General features: G+C 41.1%; 1 protein-coding gene across 2 annotated transcripts in view; it reads right to left on the reverse strand.

The window, feature by feature from the left end:
- Window positions 1-19,561, reverse strand: part of ETF1 (eukaryotic translation termination factor 1) — a 29,474-nt gene extending 9,913 nt beyond the window's left edge. The window contains exons 1-2 of one of the 2 annotated variants that reach the window (XM_058541232.1): window positions 19,484-19,561; window positions 19,219-19,322 (exon numbers count right to left, since the gene is read on the reverse strand). In XM_058541232.1, the coding sequence (XP_058397215.1) occupies window positions 19,219-19,304 (86 nt within the window). In that variant the 5' untranslated portion in view covers window positions 19,305-19,322; window positions 19,484-19,561. Of the gene's footprint in view, window positions 1-18,974; window positions 19,045-19,218; window positions 19,323-19,483 lie in introns of those variants that run through there. The other variant, XM_058541242.1, reaches the window with a different exon arrangement.
- Between the last annotated feature and the right edge of the window lie 594 nt (window positions 19,562-20,155).

Consider the following 20,155-nt stretch of genomic DNA (forward strand, 5'->3'; position numbering starts at 1 on the left):
TTCCACTTATATGAGGGTCTCTAGAGTAGTCAAATTCAGAGACAGAAAGAAGGGTGGTTGCTGTGCCTGGGGGGGGGGAGGGGAAAGAGGGAGTTTGTTGTTTAATGGCTATACGGTTTCAGTTTTACAAGATGAAGCAAGTTCTGGAGACTGGTTGCACAATAATTCAATGTACTTAACACTACTAAACTGTATACCCTAAAAGAGTTAAGATGGTAAATTTTATGTTGTGTATATTTTGCCACAATACAAAATTAAAACAAAAAAACAAACTATGAACTAGTTAGTCCACTTATATGTTAAATAAAACACACGTTTCCCTTAAAACAGCAGTTCTCAACCTTGGTTGCACACTAAAATCACCTGGGGAATTCATTCTAGGTGACTTCTTTTCAAAAAACGTTCTATAAGTTTCACCCCTTAATGTGCTTTTCTCATCTCTGACTCTCAGTTTAGGAAATGCAAATATGATGAGTTTTCATTAATACCAAAACAGTATAGAAAAATTACTATTTAAAATACTGGATTATCTAGATCAAGTGGACTTCATCAAATTAAAAACTTTTCTGCTTCAAAGGATACCATCAAGAAAGTAAAAAGACAACTCACAGAATGGGAGAAAATATTTGCAAATCACATATCTGATAAGGAACTTAGATCTAGAATACGTAAAGAACTGTTATAACCCAACAACAAAAAGACAACTAACATAAAAAAGGGGCAAAGAACTTGAACAGATATTTCTCCAAGATACAGGATATGGAGAAACTGAAACCTTTATTCAATGCTGTTGAGAATGTAAAATGGGAAAATACTTTGAAAAAGTGTGGCAGTTCCTCAAAAGGTTAAACATAGAGTTACCATATGACCCAGCCATTCCAATTCTAGGTATATGCTCAAGAGAAATGAAAACATATGTACACACAAAAACTTGTGTTCACTGAGGCATTATTCACAATAGTCAAAGAGTAGGAAAAAAACTCTATGTCGAACTAATAAACAGATTAACAAAATGTGGTGTATTCATACAACGGAACATTATTCAATAAAAGGAACGGAGTACTGATACATTATTTACATTATGCCAAGTAAAAGCCGTCACGAAAGACCACATATTGTATGGTTCCATTTATATGAAATGTCCACAACAGGCAACCTAGACACAGAGAAAGGAGAGTGATTAACAAGGTGGAATGGGGAGTGAGTGGTAAAGGGTATGCGGGTTTCTTTTTGGGTTGATGAAAATGTTTTAAAATTAGACAGTGGTGATCACTGCACAACTCTGAAAAAAACAGTGAACTGTACACTTTAAAAAGAGGGTAAATTTTATAGTATGTAAATTATATCTCAACAAGGCTGTTATTAAAAAAATCTATGGGAAAGACTCAGACATTACATAATAGGATACTCCTTTTAAGGTCTCTTGGTCTCTTAACCTGACAGCTTACTAGAAATGCCAAAGGACACATTTCCTGAGAAATGTCAATTTATGTTTACTAAATTAACAACAAACTGTTAATGTTTAAAAAACTAGATTATCAAATTTTTTTTTAATAATTTTATTTATTTTCTTTATTTATTTTTCTCCCAAAGCCTAAAGCCCCAGTAGATAGTTGTATGTCATGGCTGCACACCCTTCTAGTTGCTGTATGTGGGACTCGGCCTCAGCATGGCCGGAGAAGCGGTGCGTCGGTGCGCGCCCGAACCCGGGCCGCCAGCAGCGGAGCGCGTGCACTTAACCGCTAAGCCACAGGGCCGGCCCTAGATTATCAAAATTTTATAAGAATGAGTGGCAATATGAACAGAATCAAATCTATAACATACATATACATAGGAAATTAAAAGTCCCAAATCTGCCTTGATCAGATCTAATGGCTGGCTTTCTTACAATGGCTATAGTATAAATTGAGCTGATTTATATTGTGAAGGCAAAAGCCGATCTGATATGAGCCAAAGTATGTTAAAAAACATGATATCATTTTACAAACTGTTTCTACTTGATACTTAATGAGTCTGTAGGAAAGTTACTTCCTGAGATTCTTAAGATCATGCCCTTAAAGGCTATGACAAGTTTAACTGTTTTAAGTATTAGTGTCACGGGGAAACGAGTGGGGGCTTTCTTGAGATAAACTGGGAAGACTGTCAGAAACGCCTAAACTTTCCCTCAATTACTGAGCTTGCTTAATTTCACAGTAGCCCAACATGCCAACTTTAATAGTAAAATTTCACATATCCAGTGTCCAGTGGAGGCTGGCAAGAAAAAGAAATTAGAAAGATGGGTACAATGTCAAGTTCAACGGGCTTATGTGACAAGTGACTAATAAGAAAGAAGGGAAGAGGTATAGTGAAGGAAACAAAAACAAAAAGTAGAGAAAACCCCTATATTAGCTTTGTAACTCTTAGAGGGGTTTGAAATCTGAAAATGTCTGGAAATATATCTTATATAGTAAAATTAATTTCACAAATGTACACCATGGTATTTGTTTTTCCTCATTATTAGAAAGAGACCTCACTTATAGGAGTCCCTGCTCTCTGCAAGTTTTCTACTAGTGGCAAATTCCACCCGTCCTCTTGTCAGACAAATTTTCTTTACAAGCAGACAAGCTGGCTATCTAGCCCTTCCGCTATCAAAATATTGTCAGCTGATGTTTTAACTCCAAAACCAGCATTGCTTCTGGTGGGGTTTCTACTCAAAACTTAGAAGGCTGGTTCATAACCTTTGCAACACTTTCCCCGAAGAACAAGTTGATTGACAGTACATGGTAAAGTATGGTGTGTGCTCTGCTGCCACCCCTTGGATAGAGGAGCAAGTATTCTAGACAAACCAGAGAATCAAGCAATTTATGATAAACAGCTTCAGCTGTCATCACAAACACACGCAAAATAATCACAAAACAAAGCTGCTTCCAAGATACACTTCATATAAGTAAAGCTCCAAACGCTACATCTCACCCAGTTATTTCTTCGTCTGCATAAATGTTATATATTTCCATTATTCAAATTAGCTAAAATTTCAAATACAGTACTGACAAACTAAAGTGATTCAGAACAATCCATTGCTCTCTCTCTCACACACACACACTTGTATTAAGTCAGGTATATCACTCTCTACAATGCTTTTCATCTTAATTTTCATAGCACAACTACATAAAAGGAACTTTTCTAAACCAGGACAAGGCGCCTAGAAATCAAAAGATCAGACACATACATACAATTCTACCTGTGGCCATGTTCCAGTTTCTGAACTAGACGGAAAAAGAATTCCCAAACGAAACAAACTGATATCTTCTAATACAAAAAAAGAAAAATGCTCTTTACAGTCAGCGAGTGTTTTTGTATCCCATTTTTAGGCAATCAAATGTAACAAACTGCTTTTCTTCCAATAATTTATCTTCCTGGGCTTTGAAAAAGGAATTTCCAAAAAACCTTTTTGATAAATCTTTCTGGAGTTATGTCAAACCCTAAAGGCCAAGGAGGAGAAAAGGCATTTGCTCTGGGAGAGGCTGGAAACACTGGGCAAGTAAATTTAACTTCAAACATGGTCTAGATTATAGGTGCTACCTACCTGATTCTACACAGGGCTTGTCAACTTATGCAAATATGCAATATGAAAACACAGAAGATGGGGAAAAAAGAAGACAGATAAGTTTGAATACTGACTTTACTGGCTTGTGCTTGTTTTCAGATCAACAATTCTCAAGAGAGCATATTTCTCACCTTAGGGGCTCTAGGAATCTTGAGGGGTCAAGGAAGTTATTTCTCAAAAGAAGGGCTCAGTTTTTTTTTAAAAGCTGGTGTGCTCTGATTTACAGAGTAGTCTCCTAGGAGATGGAACTAGCAAAGAGGCAATCAGTAGGGAACGGAATGAGATGGGGCTCCAAGGATAGCAGGCTTAGCACTCAGGAAGTGAACAGGCACCAAACCCCAAAGAATGGAAAGTTTGAGGCTGAAGAGGGTATGTTGAGACAAATTAACCAAGTGAACCAAAAATGCCTGAAGCAAATCTTTAAAGCAAGTTAATCACGTGATGGACAAAGCAATGACCTTAAGATAAGCAGCTATTTACTTTCCACTGCAAGATAGGTTAAGAAGATAAGCATTCATTAAGCAACTTTACTGTACAGCACCAGAGTTGGGCAAACTTACACTCACATCCATGTAACATTCTCGAGAGGACAAAGTAGTGAAGACACCTAAGAACATAATCTTGTTACAGCATTCCACTTAAAAAAAAAATGTTTTGGGAAGTGTAGCTTGCCAAAAAATTTCGTTTGGTAGATTTCTACCAAGTTGCTAAATCTGAAACACTATTTGAAGTTAGTTTTGTTCTCTTACTCTTTTTGAATTTTGACTAATGTTCAAAAAATTACCTTTTACTAGTTTCCCCTTGTGCCTCTCCCTACCGTGTTTGGAGGAAACCTTAAGTTTCTGAATTCATCTTTATTATAAGACACCTGATTGGTGAAGAGGAAACAAGGATTATTGAAAGGATGGCTTTCACTTTAGAAATTTAAAGGCTACTTTATAAACTCTGATGTTTTGTATGTTGGTTTTAATACAAGCAAATTAAAGTTTTTCTGGGAAAGTTTCCAAACAAAATAAACACTCATTTACACCCCCAGGCAAGCCAATCCAAGTTACCAGACCAGTTTGTGTAAACATCAAAATAAAATCAAGGAAGCTGAAGATTTCATTTTAAAGTAGAGTGAACAACCTTCAGGAGAGAAGGAGAAATAAAGCTCTCACTAAGGAGCTGCTGGCTACACAGGCAAACTACTCCCTTTAATTTTAATAGTTTTCATCCACTCTTCTGGTTTGTCACTATATCCCTTTTCAAAATCAAAAGGCTCTCCTTCAAGAGCCAGTGAATTATGAGGTACAGCAATGATTCACCTGGACGTTGTAAAAACTGGGTGAAGCAAGACACAACATACAGCAATGTGCCATGTTAAGCCTTCCAGGGGCCTCTGCTCTGAGATTTCTTCTTGTTCTCATCATTTTAGAGGGCACCTTCCTTTATCAAAGAAGGGTTGGTTCACCAATGCTTCCACCCAGAGGAATAAAACAACAGGGAGACAGGAGGAAGTAGTAGTTGTAAATAGACTAAATACAGACAGTAAATAAAACTAGACAAAACTCAGGAAGGAAGAGAATTTAAAGAAATAGCTGACAGCTTTTCCTTCCCTCAAAGAGACTGCTGAAGGAAAAGTTTCTCTCCCTAGGACAGGGGGTTAGGATAGTACCACCAGTCACTCACCCAACCCAAGGTTTCATGGCCCCTGAGCACTATGGACAGGGAAATATTTATAAGGTCACTCCAACTGCCAGGACTGGAGGGTTTCTAAGGAAGAAAACTCCAAGTAATCAGAGCAAAGCCCGGGCTGTGGTTGTATGTAACTTTAGGGCTTGCAGAGTTTCAGCCTTTGGATTCAAGATGCCTTCTGAGGCAGTCATAAGAATGACAGGCACACAACAAAACCTAGGCACTCTGTGACCTGCAAAAATCTTATCAAGGTTCGTCATTATCAACAATGTTCAAGAACACTTTAGAAAGGCAGGTGGAAAAAAACACGTGGTCCGCACAAGTTTGTTCACTGACCAATTTGCATGAGAACCACAAATCCTTGGAGAGCTTTCTAAAAAAGCAAACCAAAAAAATCAAACGCTCAGATACAAAAAGATCTCCCCTTACTCTATTCTGATTCAGTAGCTCTTGAACAGGGAGAGTGAGGGTGGTAGTGACTGTGGGTAAGAGGGAGTCTCAATTTTCAAATAGAATCAGATAAATTCTAATGCATAACTAGGGTCGAGAATTACTGTATCTGGCTTGCTTTCTACACCTAAGCAGGATCTCCTGGCCAGCTGAAGTCAAAGAGATTCCACGACCTCACCTCCACCTAAAGAAGAGAAACTCGGCAAAGCCTACTTGCCGCTGGTAAGCTGCCGTCATCTACCCTAGTAGTAACACAACCACAACGACAGCACAGAGATGTCTAACTTTTTCCAGCCAGAATACCCACTCCCCATCAAATGCCCTGCCATCCATCTCATCACACTACATAATGGAATTATTTTCAGATTAGGACCAGGAATATTTTAGAGACTGCCTACTAATATACTCTCCAGTTGGGGATTTAGAATACATGCTCCCCAAGAAGCTTTTATGGCAATGTTCGATGACTGGGTTGTGCCTAGAATATGGATGGCCAAGGTTTCCAGCATCCGCTTTTCAAGCTCACAAAACTCAACTTAAACCTCAGTCAGATCATTTCTGGGAGTTGCTAAGCTAGCTGCATTATATGGATCACAAGCAGAAAATCAATCAGTTCCTCTCCTATTTCTACTCCATTTGTCCTTATTTTTTATTCACCATGGGTTTTGCATTTTTCTTTTACCAAATGCACAAAACTAAGGTTAAACTTTGAGACTAAAGCTATCTTTTTGATATAGGTTTAATATGGAAACAGAATAGGAGGGCAGTTACAAGTACAGATTTTAGAAATAGACAGATTTGGGTTCATGTCCTGTCCTATCTGTGTGACGTAGGGCAAACTACGTAAATCCCTTTGGGCCTCGGTTTCTACTTACTTTACAAGGTCATGATGATTCTATAAGATATGTCAAGTGTCTAGCATGGATAACAGATAGTAAGTGCTCACTAAATGGTAACCAAATAGAACTCTAGCTCTTTGTGCTCTCTCCCTCTACCCTTTAATAAAGTCAGAAAGAATTAACATCACAACACAGCTAGGAGGTGGGTAAGAAAAAAAAAAAAAAGCACTGTTAGGTGATAAAGTCTTATTTGAATCCAAGTAAGTCCAAAGAGCGAGTGATAAACAGTTGACTCTGTGGTAAGTAGTGATCACCTTTACTGGATTACAGGACTTATCAAATCTTCCAATAGAACAAAAGAACGAAACCAAATATGCAGTTCAAAACAATATGGCCAGAACACTAGAAACTGTTTTTGTTGTGAGGAAGATCAGCCCTGAGCTAACATCCATGCCAATCCTCCTCTTTTTTTGCTGAAGACGACTGGCCCTGGGCTAACATTTGTGCCCGTCTTCCTCCACTTTATATGGGATGCCGCCACAGCATGGCCTGACAAGCGGTGCATCGGTGCACGCCCGGGATCCAAACCCGGGCCGCCAGCAGTGGAGTGTGCGCACTTAACTGCTATGCTGCCGGGCCGGCCACTAGAAATTACTTTGTAATTTATCATAAGGGAGAAATACAGAAATGGAATCCCCTCTAAAACTTTAAACAGTTATACTATAGAAAACCTTAAGTGGCTTTATCCTACAGCCATGGCATGGATTCAGTATTTTGATATAACCCAGAGCCTGGGTTATCTTCCTGGTTATCAGTCACTCCAAAGATATGACCTGTTTTCTCTTCCACCAAGAACCAAACATCGAAACAACACATTGCTTACACTAGGTCTATATAAGCTTCTTGAGGGCAGAAATCATTTTAGCACAGGGGCCAGCCCAGTGGCGCAAGCAGTTAAGTGCACGTGCTCTGCTGCAGCGGCCTGGGGTTCACCGGTTTGGATCCTGGGCGCGCACCGACACATTGCTTGGCAAGCCGTGCTGTGGCGGCGTCCCATATAAAGTGGAGGAAGATCGGCACGGATGTTAGCCCAGGGCCAGTCTTCCTCAGCAAAAAAAAAAAAAAAAAAAAAAGAGGATTGGCAGATGTTAGCACAGGGCTGATCTCCTCACAAAAAAAAAAAAAAAAGAAATCATTTTAGCACATAGTGGATGCTCAAACATGTGATGAATGAACAAATGGTTAATTCCTAACATCAGAAATAGGGTCTTCTCAGGCTGGCCTGGCAGCATAGCAGTTAAGATCCCGTGCTCTGCTTTGGCGGCCCGGGGTTCACAGGTTCGGATCCCGGGAGCAGACCTACGCACCACTTACCAGGCCATGCTGTGGTGGCGTCCCATATAAAGTAGAGGAAGACGGGCATAGATGTTAGCCCAGAGCCAATCTTCCTTAAAAAAAAAAGAAAAAGAAATAGGGTCTTCTCTATATACTCTCTTCTAAACAAACACCAGAGATTTATTCTAAACTACCAAACAAAATACCAATTAAAAATCTGCCAATCTCTAGAGAACTTACACATGCCTGAAAATGACTAATTGTCCTGGCTTCAGCTTCACTAAAAAGTTTAAACCGTCCTGTTAGTTTTTTACCATAACAAAACCAACACTTCCAGGGTGTCTTCTTTAGTCACCCTTAATTTCGTTTATTCTCAACTTGATGGCCCCCTCCCTCATATCACTTATTATGCAGGTAGGAAGTGGATGGGGCTGCCTTTTTTTTTTTTTTTTTTTTGGAGGAAGACCAGCCCTGAGCTAACATCCAATGCCAATCCTCCCCTTTTTGCTGAGAAAGACTGGCCCTGGGCTAACGTCTGTGCTCACCTTCCTCCACTTTATATGGGACGCCGCCACAGCATGGCCTGACAAGGCGCCCGGTATCCGAACCTGTGAACCCTCAGGCCACCGAAGACGTGCCTGAGCGCTTAACCACTATGCCACCGGGCCGGCCCCTAGCGCCACCTTTTATAGAGAGCTTATAGAATACCAAACTAGGAGGGAAGATTCTGTTACTCTTCAAGAGGCTAGACAAAATTACCTGAAATTGCTTTGTGCAGTGGACCTTAGGGTCAGACGTCATTACTAGATGGAAGAAGGACCAAAACCTGAACATATTGAGACACTAAAGCAGCTCTATCCTAGAGGATAGAATAACTCAAAATGTCCCAAAACTTTTCAGCAGCAAGTTTACAATGGTTCATTTTAGTATTTTATCCTCAAATGCATTAGGATTATTCAGTCATCCAAAACAAAAATGTATATATCTAGGGGCGTATTACTTTTTCTACAATTACAGGCATTTACGATGTCTTAAAAAAAAAATTATGACAACTTCACAAAATTAACCTAGTGGAGCAGCAGAAGCTGGAAAATTTCTCTAGCCTTCTCACATCAGTGCAATGCCAGGAGATATCAATCACAACCAGCATTAGGGACTCACTACCAGTGTTCTATTCAGGACCCTACAAATGCGAAATTCCACCTCATATCTTTCTTGATCACTACGCAAGTACTTTTCAAATAAAACAAAAGCCTCAGCCTTCCTGTTAATCTTTCTAATACACAAACGAGTTTATGGGGAGGGATTTAAACGCAAGTTATTCCCCTCACCACTGATGCTCATTAAGAATAAGGATGTTCGGGGGCCGGCTCCGTGGCTTAGCGGTTAAGTGTGCGCGCTCCGCTGCTGGCAGCCCAGGTTTGGATCCCAGGTGTGCACCGACGCACCGCTTCTCTGGCCATGCTGAGGCCACGTCCCACATACAGCAACTAGAAGGATGTGCAACTATGACATACAAGTATCTACTGGGCTTTGGGGACAAAAAAGGAGGAGGATTGGCAATAGATGTTAGCTCAGAGCTGGTCTTCCTCAGCAAAAAAAAGAAAAAAAGAAAAAAGAGGAGGATTAGCATGGATGTTAGCTCAGGGCTGATCTTCCTCACAAAAAACAAACAAACAAACAAAAAGTATAAGCATGTTCGGTACCCAAGTTCTTTCTAGGGTGATGTGCAAATAGCATGCCTGCTTTCCTTCTTTTCTTTGCGCCTGGGTCTCAGCACACCTGTTCCCTCTAGTAAATTGCAAATCTCCTTGGACAAGAGACCTTCTTTCAGAAGGGAAGGGGAGATGTTTCTATTCAGCAAAAGAAATACTAATCAAAGAGCAAGGTAGTGTGGTATAATAGTTAGGACCACAGGCTTTGAAATCAGAAAAGTGGGAACAGAATCTAGCACTGCCCCTTACTAGGCTGTGATATTAGGCAAGCTCCTTAATCTCTCTGTACTTCAATTTCTTCGTCCATCAAATGGCAATAGCTTTCCGCAGAGAGCTGCTGAGGAGTCAAAATGTATGCTATTCGACTTATCTTTAGAAAACTAGTTTCATTAGTTGATTAAAACACATCTCAGCCATGAACCTCTAACCCTATCTTTCCCGAGGATCCTCCTTGCTTAAGTAGAGTCATCAAGGCCAGAAGATGCCAGAAAATGGGGCAGCCAGAAAGGAAGAACACTTTGTTCAGTAAAAAGCTAAAAATATCCAGAGGTATTAAGGAATTAATGTTTGAGGATCAGTACAAGTACATTTTCATTACCTGCAAACCAAAGTTTATTTAGGCTGAAAGGCAAACTGTGTTGGGACTGTATTAAGCTCTGTTATACCAACAAGGCACACGTGTGTAAATGCTCTGCACCATTTCAATACCCTGACAGCTCACTAACCATCAACCAACACAAAGCTTTTGGATCTAATTTTAGACTAACTGGCTTTTAATCAAGAATGAATTTCAATTACAATTTCAATGTTGCAGATCAGTTACAGCTCCACTCCACCATTGTATCAGATACTGTAACAGCCAAATAATACTAATCCCAAAGTAACATTCTCTGACAACACTTGCCTTGCCTAGGAAATTTGCCTGAGTAGTTACACAATCTCTTGGTTTTTGACAATGTCCAACACCTCGTTCAAGACCCTAATCATCTTCTTACACCACACCCACTTCAACATCTTCTGTGTTATTCTGTACTTATTAATATGTGGCTGGAAATGGTTCATATAAACACTCCAGTGTTGTGGTCAGACCACGTTCTCATTGTATAACACATTTCTTCCAAAATGTCTAGTGTCCAACTCAAGCTCAAGCAGATGTTTGATGAAGTTTGTAAACTGACTGGTCAAAAGAAAAAAATGCAAATATGGGCTTCATTTTTCATATACCTAGATATGAGTTTGGAAAAAAGTCTAATTTAGAAGGCCACAGATATGGCAGAGAAAAAATCTTTTGTTTTGACTAGGATCATTCTTCTAAAGGAAACTTTAGAGAATCAAACGAAAATGTGAGAACAGAAGAGTACAGGCTCAATATCCCCAGTTGGTTATTTGCATGATAAGAAATAGTTGTCAGGCATCTGAAAACGTCATGTCCTTTGAACTGGGAAGGAAGCACGGTGACAAGAGTAAAGTCAAAGTATACACTGAGTGAAAGCTACATGTCTGAAAATTGGTGTTAAAATAAAGACATAAAACAACTTGGAGGGCTAAAAACTGGACAAAGCAAACATACTTATAAGGCACCTATTATATACAAATTAAGTAGATAGAAAAGGCTGGATTAAAGCACAGAAAGCTTGATCAGCCTATCAATGTAAAAGAATCAAGTCTGTTTTCATCTTTGTATCTATAAGAGAATAATAATGAAATTATGCTTCTTAAACTCAATTATGTTTTGGAGGAGGTGAGAAAAAAAGAAAAATCATTTTTTTCCCTTAATCTTCATTCACTTAGATTCAAAGAAAAAGATACCTGTTCAGAAAGTGACAAAATTAAGAAAAAAAGGAAGTTTCCATTTCTAATAGACAGCAGGCAAGGGTTCAAAGTGTGTCCCGTGACATAAAATAAAGCTGTTATCATCAGAGGGAACTTCATCATGCTCTCTGAGGACAGTGCCCCAATGAGAAACCTAATTTCTAACCTGCTGGAAAAAAGAGCACTGTAGCACCCTAATCCCTTCTCTCCCTCACTAAGATAGCAGGCTGCTGAAGAATTAAGAGACACCTACAGAATGTATCCTAGGAGAAGGTTCTATTCTGAGATCCCTGGAGAATAGGCTGGACTCAGAAGAAATTTCTGCTGTCCAAGTTCTCAGCTGGACAGTTCCAGCAGTGGGTCTAGGGAAAAGAGGCAAATTTCTTTCCGACTCTTCAAATAGGACCTAAGATCATTTAGCCCTGCTGCAAAACTGACATTTTAAGTTTTCTCACAACCGAATATCTTCCCAGCACAAGGGGCCACACTGAGCACACCCTCAACCCTAAGTTCAAAGAAAAAGGGCTCTCTGCTAAAAGGGTCCAACTGGTGTGTGGGAGGGTGGGGAACCGGGACCTATAACCCACATTGCACTAGGCCTTAAATGGTATTCTAATTAGGTACTCTTGCTTACCTAAGAGTGTGTCCAGAAAAAGCCTTCCTTTCCTGGAAGGATAAGTGTATCTACTATTACAATGAGAAGTCTGTCAAGAGTTGAAATTCAAAGAGAGTAACTGTTCGAATTGAAAGCCCAGAAATAAAACCACACATATACGGACAGCTAATGTTCGACAAAGGTGCTAAGAACATGCAATGGAGAAAGGAAAGTCTCTTCAATAAATGGTGTTGGGAAAACTGGACAGCCACACGCAAAAGAATGAAAGTGGACCATGTGCTATTGCCATTCACAAAAATTAACTCAAAATGGATCAGAGACCTGAAGGTGAGACCTGAAACTATAAAACTCATAGAAGAAAATATTGGCAACACACTATTTGACATTGGTTTTAAAGGAATCTTTTCAGATGACATGCCTACCCAGACTAGGGAAACTAAAGAAAAAATAAACAAGTGGGACTTTATCAGATTAAAGAGCTTTTATAAGACAAATGAAACCAGAATCAAGATGAACAGACAACCAACCAGCTGGGAGAGAATATTTGCAAAACATACATCTGACAAGGGGTTGATCTCCATAATATATAAAAAACTCACACAATTGAACAACAAAAAAAACAAACAACCCGATCAAAAAATGGGCAGAGGAAATGAACAGACACTTCTCCAAGGAAATATACAGATGGCCAATAGGCACCTGAAAAGATGCTCAACATCACTAATCATCAGGGAAATGCAAATCAAAACAACACTAAGATACCACATCACGCCTGTTAGAATGGCTATAATCACCAAGACAAAAAACAACAAACGTTGGAGAGGATGTGGAGAAACAGGAACCCTCATACACAGCTGGTGGGAATGCAAATTGGTGCAGTCTCTATGGAAAACGGTATGGAGATTCCTCAAAGAATTAAAAATAGAGATGCCCTATGATCCAGCCATCCCACTACTGGGAATCTATCCAACGCACCTGAAATCAACAATCCAAAGAGGCTTATGCACCCCTATGTTCATTGCAGCATTATTCACCATAGCCAAGAAGTGGAAGCAACCTAAGTGTCCCTCGACTGACGACTGGATTAAGAAAATGTGGTATATATATACACAATGGAATACTACTCAGCCATAAAAAAAGACAAAATTGTCCCGTTTGCAACAACATGGATGGGTCTGGAGCGTATTATGTTAAGTGAAATAAGCCAGAAAGAGAAAGACAAACACTGTATGATCTCACTCATATGTGGAATATAAACCAACACATGGACAGAGAAAACTGGACTGTGGTTACCAGGGGCAGTGGGGGTGGGCGGTGGGCACAAGGGGTGAAGGGAGTCATATATATGGTGATGGACAAACAAAAATGTACAACCCAAAAGTTCACAATGTTAGAAACCATTAAAACATCAATTAAAAAAAAAAAAAAGTAATGGCTGCTTATCACAAGAAAAAAAAAAAAAAGAGAGTAACTGTTCATTAGGTTCACAGTGCATGGAACACCAAGCCAGAATACAACGGTCGTTAGGACTAGTTCTAATGAGGCAGGCAGGCCAGGACACTCACTGTGGACTGAGGAACACCAACACACCCTATCAAATAAACTCTTATCTACCCCCCTTCCCTTTACTATCTCATTTCTCTCTCCTTTCTTTCTCTCACTTCTCATGGCTCAGACATGTTGGTGGCATCTGTATCCTGACCTCTTAGTGAGAGACAATCAAGACTTTTGTAGTGGTTTGGTCTATAGTCATCTCTTCTCAGAAAATTAAAAATATCCTAATCCTTGGCTTTTCTCTGGGGAGTCTTTTACCTGTCTAACCATGGGGACGGCGGCAGTGGGTAGAAGAGAGGATGAAAAAAGCTCTCTTTAAGTGCCCGAATGTTCTGGTATCCAAACGAAAACTACCAAGTATCACTTTAGTTGTAACCAGCCCTTTAAGGATATGGAGAACTAAAGTAAAAATAAAAGTACCTGAAATTCATCACTTTGAGAACATTCCAAGTATCATCTAGGTAAATGTTCTACTAATAAACAATTTTCACTTGGGGAAGGTACTCAAACACATTTAATATACTTTAATCTATTGAAATTGTATTAGCAATCTGTCCATATTATTATTTGTCTATAAGATTTTAAAAAACCTATCCAACAATTTTACAAAATTACTTTTTTTTTTTTTTTTTTTTGGTGAGGAAGACTAGCCCTGAACTAACATCTGCTGTCAATCCTCCTCTTTCTGCTGAGGAAGACTGGCCCTGGGCTAACATCCATGCCCATCTTCCTCTACTTTCTATATGGGACGCCTGCCACAGCACGCCTGGATAAGTGTTCCTAAGTCTGCGCCTGGGATCCGAACCTGTGAATCCCGGGCAGCGGAAGCCGAGCGCGAGAACTTGACCACTACACCACAGGGCCGGCCCCCCAAATTACTAACTTTTAATTCAATATAATGAGAGGAATTTTGTGGAGATTTAAAAAAAATAGTTATGTGATATATTAAGAAATATATGTTGTCTTTGTCCCAGCTTTGACAAAGCTCCCAAAATCCTTAGAATTTCCTGAGATGGGACTGTTTCTGTTATTCATAAGGAGCCGCTTTGCAGCACAATTGAGTTTATGCTAATTAAGTGACTCAGGCTAGGGCCCCCAGATAGCCTCAGGATGGGGCTGGTCACTAGAAAGACCAAGCGATTGAGGGTTGGAGCTTTCAGCTCCATTCTTGTATCTCTGGGAAGAGGAAGCGGGGCAGCGGGGCGGTGGGGCTGCAGATTAAGCTCTTGAACAATATTTACTGAACTTCTGGGTTGGTAAACCCAGGTGGTGCTCCCCAGTTCTACAGGGACAGAAGATACTGCACTCAGACCTTTCTGGACCTTGCCCTATGTGCCACTTAATCTGTATCCTTTATAATATCTTTTGTAATAAACTACTAAACATAAGTGAAGTGTTTCCATGTGGGCCATTCTAGCAAATTATTGAACCCCCAATTTATAGCCTGTGAGTCAGAAGTAAGGGAGGCCTGGACTTGTAATTGGCATGGCAAGAGGGGGGCAGTCTCGTGGAACTGAGCCCTTTACCTTGTGGGATCTGATGCTAACTCCAGGCAGTGTCAGAATTGAATTAAACTGTAGAACACTCAGCTGGTGTCCACTGAGAATTGCTTGATGTGGGAAAAATCCCCACACATCTGGTATCAGAACTATTGAGAGTAGAGGAGAAAAACAGCCCCCCACTGCCACCACTAGAGTTATATTTGGGGACAGGAAAGACAGTCATGTATAGCCAGGTAATTTCTACTTCTTTCAAAGTCAAGATATCTACTAGTTATTTTTAACTAAACAGTAAGCTTTAAAAATGCCCCAAGACCACAACAGAAGATCCAAATGAAGTTTGCAAACTGCACTGATGTTCAAACATGGGTTATCTAACCAAGCCCTCATTTTATCTGAAATATACAAGGTTCCTTGTTGAAGATAAGTGGAAAAATATTCTAACACCCACAGACATAACTTAGCCCAAATTAACCTTGTTTGTTCCTTTCTCACAATCACCACTGTCCTTGGCTAGAACAGGCTCTGGTTATGATTTTATTACCTGAAAACTATAAAGTTTCCAACACTTTCTGGGGCTACCTCTTGCCGGCTCAGAAAACATTAGGAAAAAAACAACCAAAATTTCCCACTTACCTTTTTGTAACAGATGTTCACCTGCTTTAGTTCCTTATTCAGAATACCTGCAACCACAGTTCCATTCACACGGCCCTAGTTCCAGTTTTGGCTTATATACACATTTGTCCCCATTAAGCCAACTGTGAAGAATATACCAGGAACAATCATAATCTGGGAAGAACTACCACTAACTTTAAGTGGGACTTAACTTATAGCAAAAGAAGTGGCTGGTTATTTTACTAGCACACACACAAGCTAACATTCAACCATGCTTATATGAAACCAAATAGGTATGTTTCACCCAACTTAAAATCAAGTTACATGTTTAACACTCCTTTCAACTCAGAAAATTAAGTATGATGCTAGCTACAAACAGACTCCTAGCAAGTTCCCCATTTTAGTCATTTTGGCTCCTATAAATGCTCTTCCACAGACATGTCTGTTACAGCTCAGATTACAATTTGAGTAAATCCAGTCTTGCACTTTTTGAAAACATAAAATATATCCATCGTGTAGTATAGCACATTGGTTCAAGTCCTGCGCTCTGTTACATTCTAGTTCTGTGACATTTCAGACAGCAAGTTATTTAACCTCTCAGCCTCAGTTGCCTTGTCTATCAAATAGTAGTAATACCTTGTGTAAGGATTAAATGAAATAATGCATCGGTTAATAGTCTATAACATATTAAGTGCTTAATAAATTATTGTGCTTAGAAATTTCACTCTGTTCAGATGTATTTAATTAGTGAGTCCATTTTTGTAGGTGTCTCCCTTTTAAAGCTATATTACATTTGGGTCATATTATCAAGAATTAGTCACATGACTATCTCAATTTCAAAATTACTCTTATCTCACGCAGCATACCTTAACAGCTAGTGTTAAAAACAAACCAATCTCATTCTCATGCCCAGACTTCTACACTGCTGGGAGGGGAAAAAAAAATCTTCTTTTCCAAAACAACTCTATTAATTCACCACTAAGTTTCACTATCTGGTGCTAATAACCATGCTTGAACACAACCTCAGTTTTCTCCTGAAACACACAGGTTGCCCCTCAAACACCAGCATGCACAGATTCATTCTGCCATCTAGTTTGTCTTTAAAGTCCATTACATTCCTCCTTAAAATATTTTAGCTTCAGGTAAAGAAGGAAAAACATTTCCCACTGTACACTATGATAATCTAATGAATCTGACTTTAAATATGACTCAGTCACGAAAATACAATCTTGCTATTCCCGAAAAGAAATTGGTATGTGCTGGGAAACTTCTGAGCCAAAAAGAATAAACTTGTGATTCCCTTCCTGATACCTAGAGATGGCCAATATTTTAAATTTTCATGGGATCAAGATGCAACCAAATCCTGAATAAAAGCAAAGTAGGACATGATTACCAACCACGTTGTTTGGAGGAAGACTACTCCCCAGCTATTTTAGACAGCTTAATCCTGTCTAAAATGTCCAAACTAACTCCATCACTTGGAAGAAAAGTTGTGTATGAGAACTTCATTTCTAGCGTGCTTTAAACTTTACTGACCTTTGCTAATCAAAGGGGTAAAGCCTTTAAAAGCTTTAAAGGGGAGCTTAACAGTTTCAAGTGGCTAGGTAACATGGTTAGGAACAAATTTAAGAATGAGCTTCCTTCATCAAGCAGTAGAAAGGAATGCTGTTAACTTATTAAGCAGTGTTATCTTTAATGTTACTTCACTCGGACAACACGCAAATTATAGTTGTGATTTCATATGTTGAACTTCTTCAGAGAATATAATGTATGCAAATTCTAATGTGTGAACCTGCCTCCAAATTTAACTAATAAGAGAACAAATCTACAGGTCACATCCAACTTTAAACACTGCAACAACAGCAATCTATAAAAGCCACACTTAATTGAAGGATTCAAGTAACACAACAGAAGATCCTAGTGAAACAAAAGAATCTCGCTAATTCCTGGTAGTACATCATATTGGGTCATGACCTATATTACCCCTCCTGGTACAGTACTTTCACATTTGGGGTATAATTATTCATTCTACCATGTGACACAGAAACATCTGTGTTCAAGTTCCTGTACGATTATTAACTAGGTCTGAAAATTCTATCAAATTCAAAGAAAAACAAACCTAAGGAATGAAAAAATAAGCTGCTACCTTGAATTCGTATTAGAAAAAGAGAGAGCAAAAGCCCAAGTCATTGAATAGAGCCAAACTTTCAGAAGCTCCATCCCAAGCAGAACTGTTGCTAATATGTTAAGCAGAACACAATGGCAAAACCAGTCTGTTAACCCTGGGCCTTCCATAGAAATAAGCACACCTTATTTCATAAAGTAGTAACAACCAAAAGCTTGATAATTCCATCACTGCAAATCTACCAATCAAGGACAAACCTGGGCTGGAAACATGAATGTCCAATTCCTGTGCTGACAACAACTTTCAACATGCCCTAGGGCAAGCCACTCTGCTATTCTAAGAATGCTCAAACATACAAATATGTAATGTTCCAAACACTTTTTTTTTTCTTGCCACTTCCTGTAAGTAAAAAGTTTCTATGACTAGGAAAGGAACAAAATAAAGCAACAAAGTGAGAAAAGAAGAATACCTCAGACACACCTTCCCCAAACAAGTAACTCTTTCTTTTTTTAATTAAAAAGCGCACAGAAAACCAGTTTTAGTCTAGCATACCCTTCCCACAATGGACACACCTACAGTTTATCAAAATTTACAAAATGAGACTCAAAGCGCACCTAATTCAGTTCTGAATATCCACAAGCATTAGTCCATCAGGCACCTTTATCCCCAGGAGTTCCAGAGAGACCAAAGAGGCCTTTAGTTACAGTTCACATCAACAGCCCCATAATCCAGATTTCTCCTGGATATATAGATATAGATTTGTCAACCAAAACCTCTCCTACCCCTCCACCCCGCACACGTTGGCATTTTCAGTTATAGATGGGTCCTGGAACAGCTAAAACCAGGAAGTCATCTTGGGAGACTTGGAAGACCCAGAGAAATCAGAGGAAGTCAAGAACAGGTTGGTCCTGACCACCTCTCCTTCCTGCCCCATCCAAACTTCACCCACCTAAGTCTCAGAAGTTCAGGATGGGGAGGCCATTTTAAGAAGGCCTGACTAAGGAATGTGAAAGAAGAGGAAGAGAGAAAATCAGGGAAGGCCTAGCCCTTTCCCCCAACAGCCCTCTAGTCGGGTGTCAGCACCTGGAGCTCCAAGAGGGAGGAGCTGGATTCAAAGGCCTGGGAGGGATACAAAAGTAGCAGTGGCCTACCACGAGAGAGTCGAGTGGTCTGAGCCCCAGGAACAGGGGCCCTTACCCCCAAGCGGAGGAAGGAGCCCTTCTCTGCCCAACCGCGTAGACCCTGGCCCCTGGGTCAGAGGCTACTACCCAGAGATCCAGAAGGCGGGAGTTAGCTAGTGCCTGGTTCTCCTCATCCGACCATGCGGCGCGGGGGCGGCCATCCTGAGGGGTCCGGGAACCAAGAGGGCACGGGGGGGCCGGACGCGGCGCTCACCCGCGGGCCGCCTCCAAGCTCTTAATGAGCTTCTTGATCTTCCAGATCTCCACGTTCCTGTCGGCAGCACTGGGGTCGTCCGCCATCTTCTCGCCTCCTCCTCCCTAGAGCGGCCCGGCGGGGCCCGGAGACACCAAGACCACAGAGTTAGCACCGCCGCTGGGGCAGAGCGGCTCCCTTCCTTGCCACCCCCGAGAGGCCCTCCTCTTCCCGCCCCGCGCGGCCCTCCGCAGTGGTCGCTGGTCTTTTCCTCTCCCTGGCTTACCTAAGGGCCCAGTCCTGGGCGGCAGCGGCTGCTCCTCCCCGGCGGCGGCTCCGCGGCGGCGGCTCTGACGTAGGACACCGGCTCCCTCTCTCCAGGCAGCTGCATGTGTTGCAATCCGCTCACATGGGGCCTGTGACATCACTTCCTCCGCCAGGGGCTGAGTGGAAGTCGGCGGGCGGAAAGGAAGGGGCCGGTGCGGAAGAGGGGAAGCTCTGCGTGCGCCGCGACTTTCCATTGGTTCTCTGCGCCGCGGCCTACAATGAACCCGCCGATTGGCCGCAGCTGGGCCGCGCTGCCTTGTGAGGTAGAGGCCAGGGGGCGGGGAAGTACCGCCTTCCTTCCGGCTCGGCGAGGCGAGAGGAGGAAGCGGGCGGAAGCCGGTAGCTCTCGCGAGGAGTTACTCAGAGCCCTGCTAGGATCCAATTGGGATATTTCTTAAAGGGGGAGGCAGCAGGGGTCGTCGTCTTTTTTGTCCCTCCTCTTTGGATGGAATGGGTTTCCGAGGGTCTGCGATGCGCGGCTAGGCGCTCGGGCCGGGACGTCCCGGGAATTGGGCCTCAGATGCCTGGAAGAAGCGCCTCGCGCTTCGCGGCTTCACAGCTGACGAAGTGCTCGGCCTGCGTGCGTCACGGCTGCGCGCACTAGGGTTCAGACTCCCGGCCAGGGTGTTAG

Source organism: Diceros bicornis, chromosome 1 (genome assembly GCF_020826845.1).
Source record: "Diceros bicornis minor isolate mBicDic1 chromosome 1, mDicBic1.mat.cur, whole genome shotgun sequence".
NCBI lineage: Eukaryota > Metazoa > Chordata > Mammalia > Perissodactyla > Rhinocerotidae > Diceros > Diceros bicornis.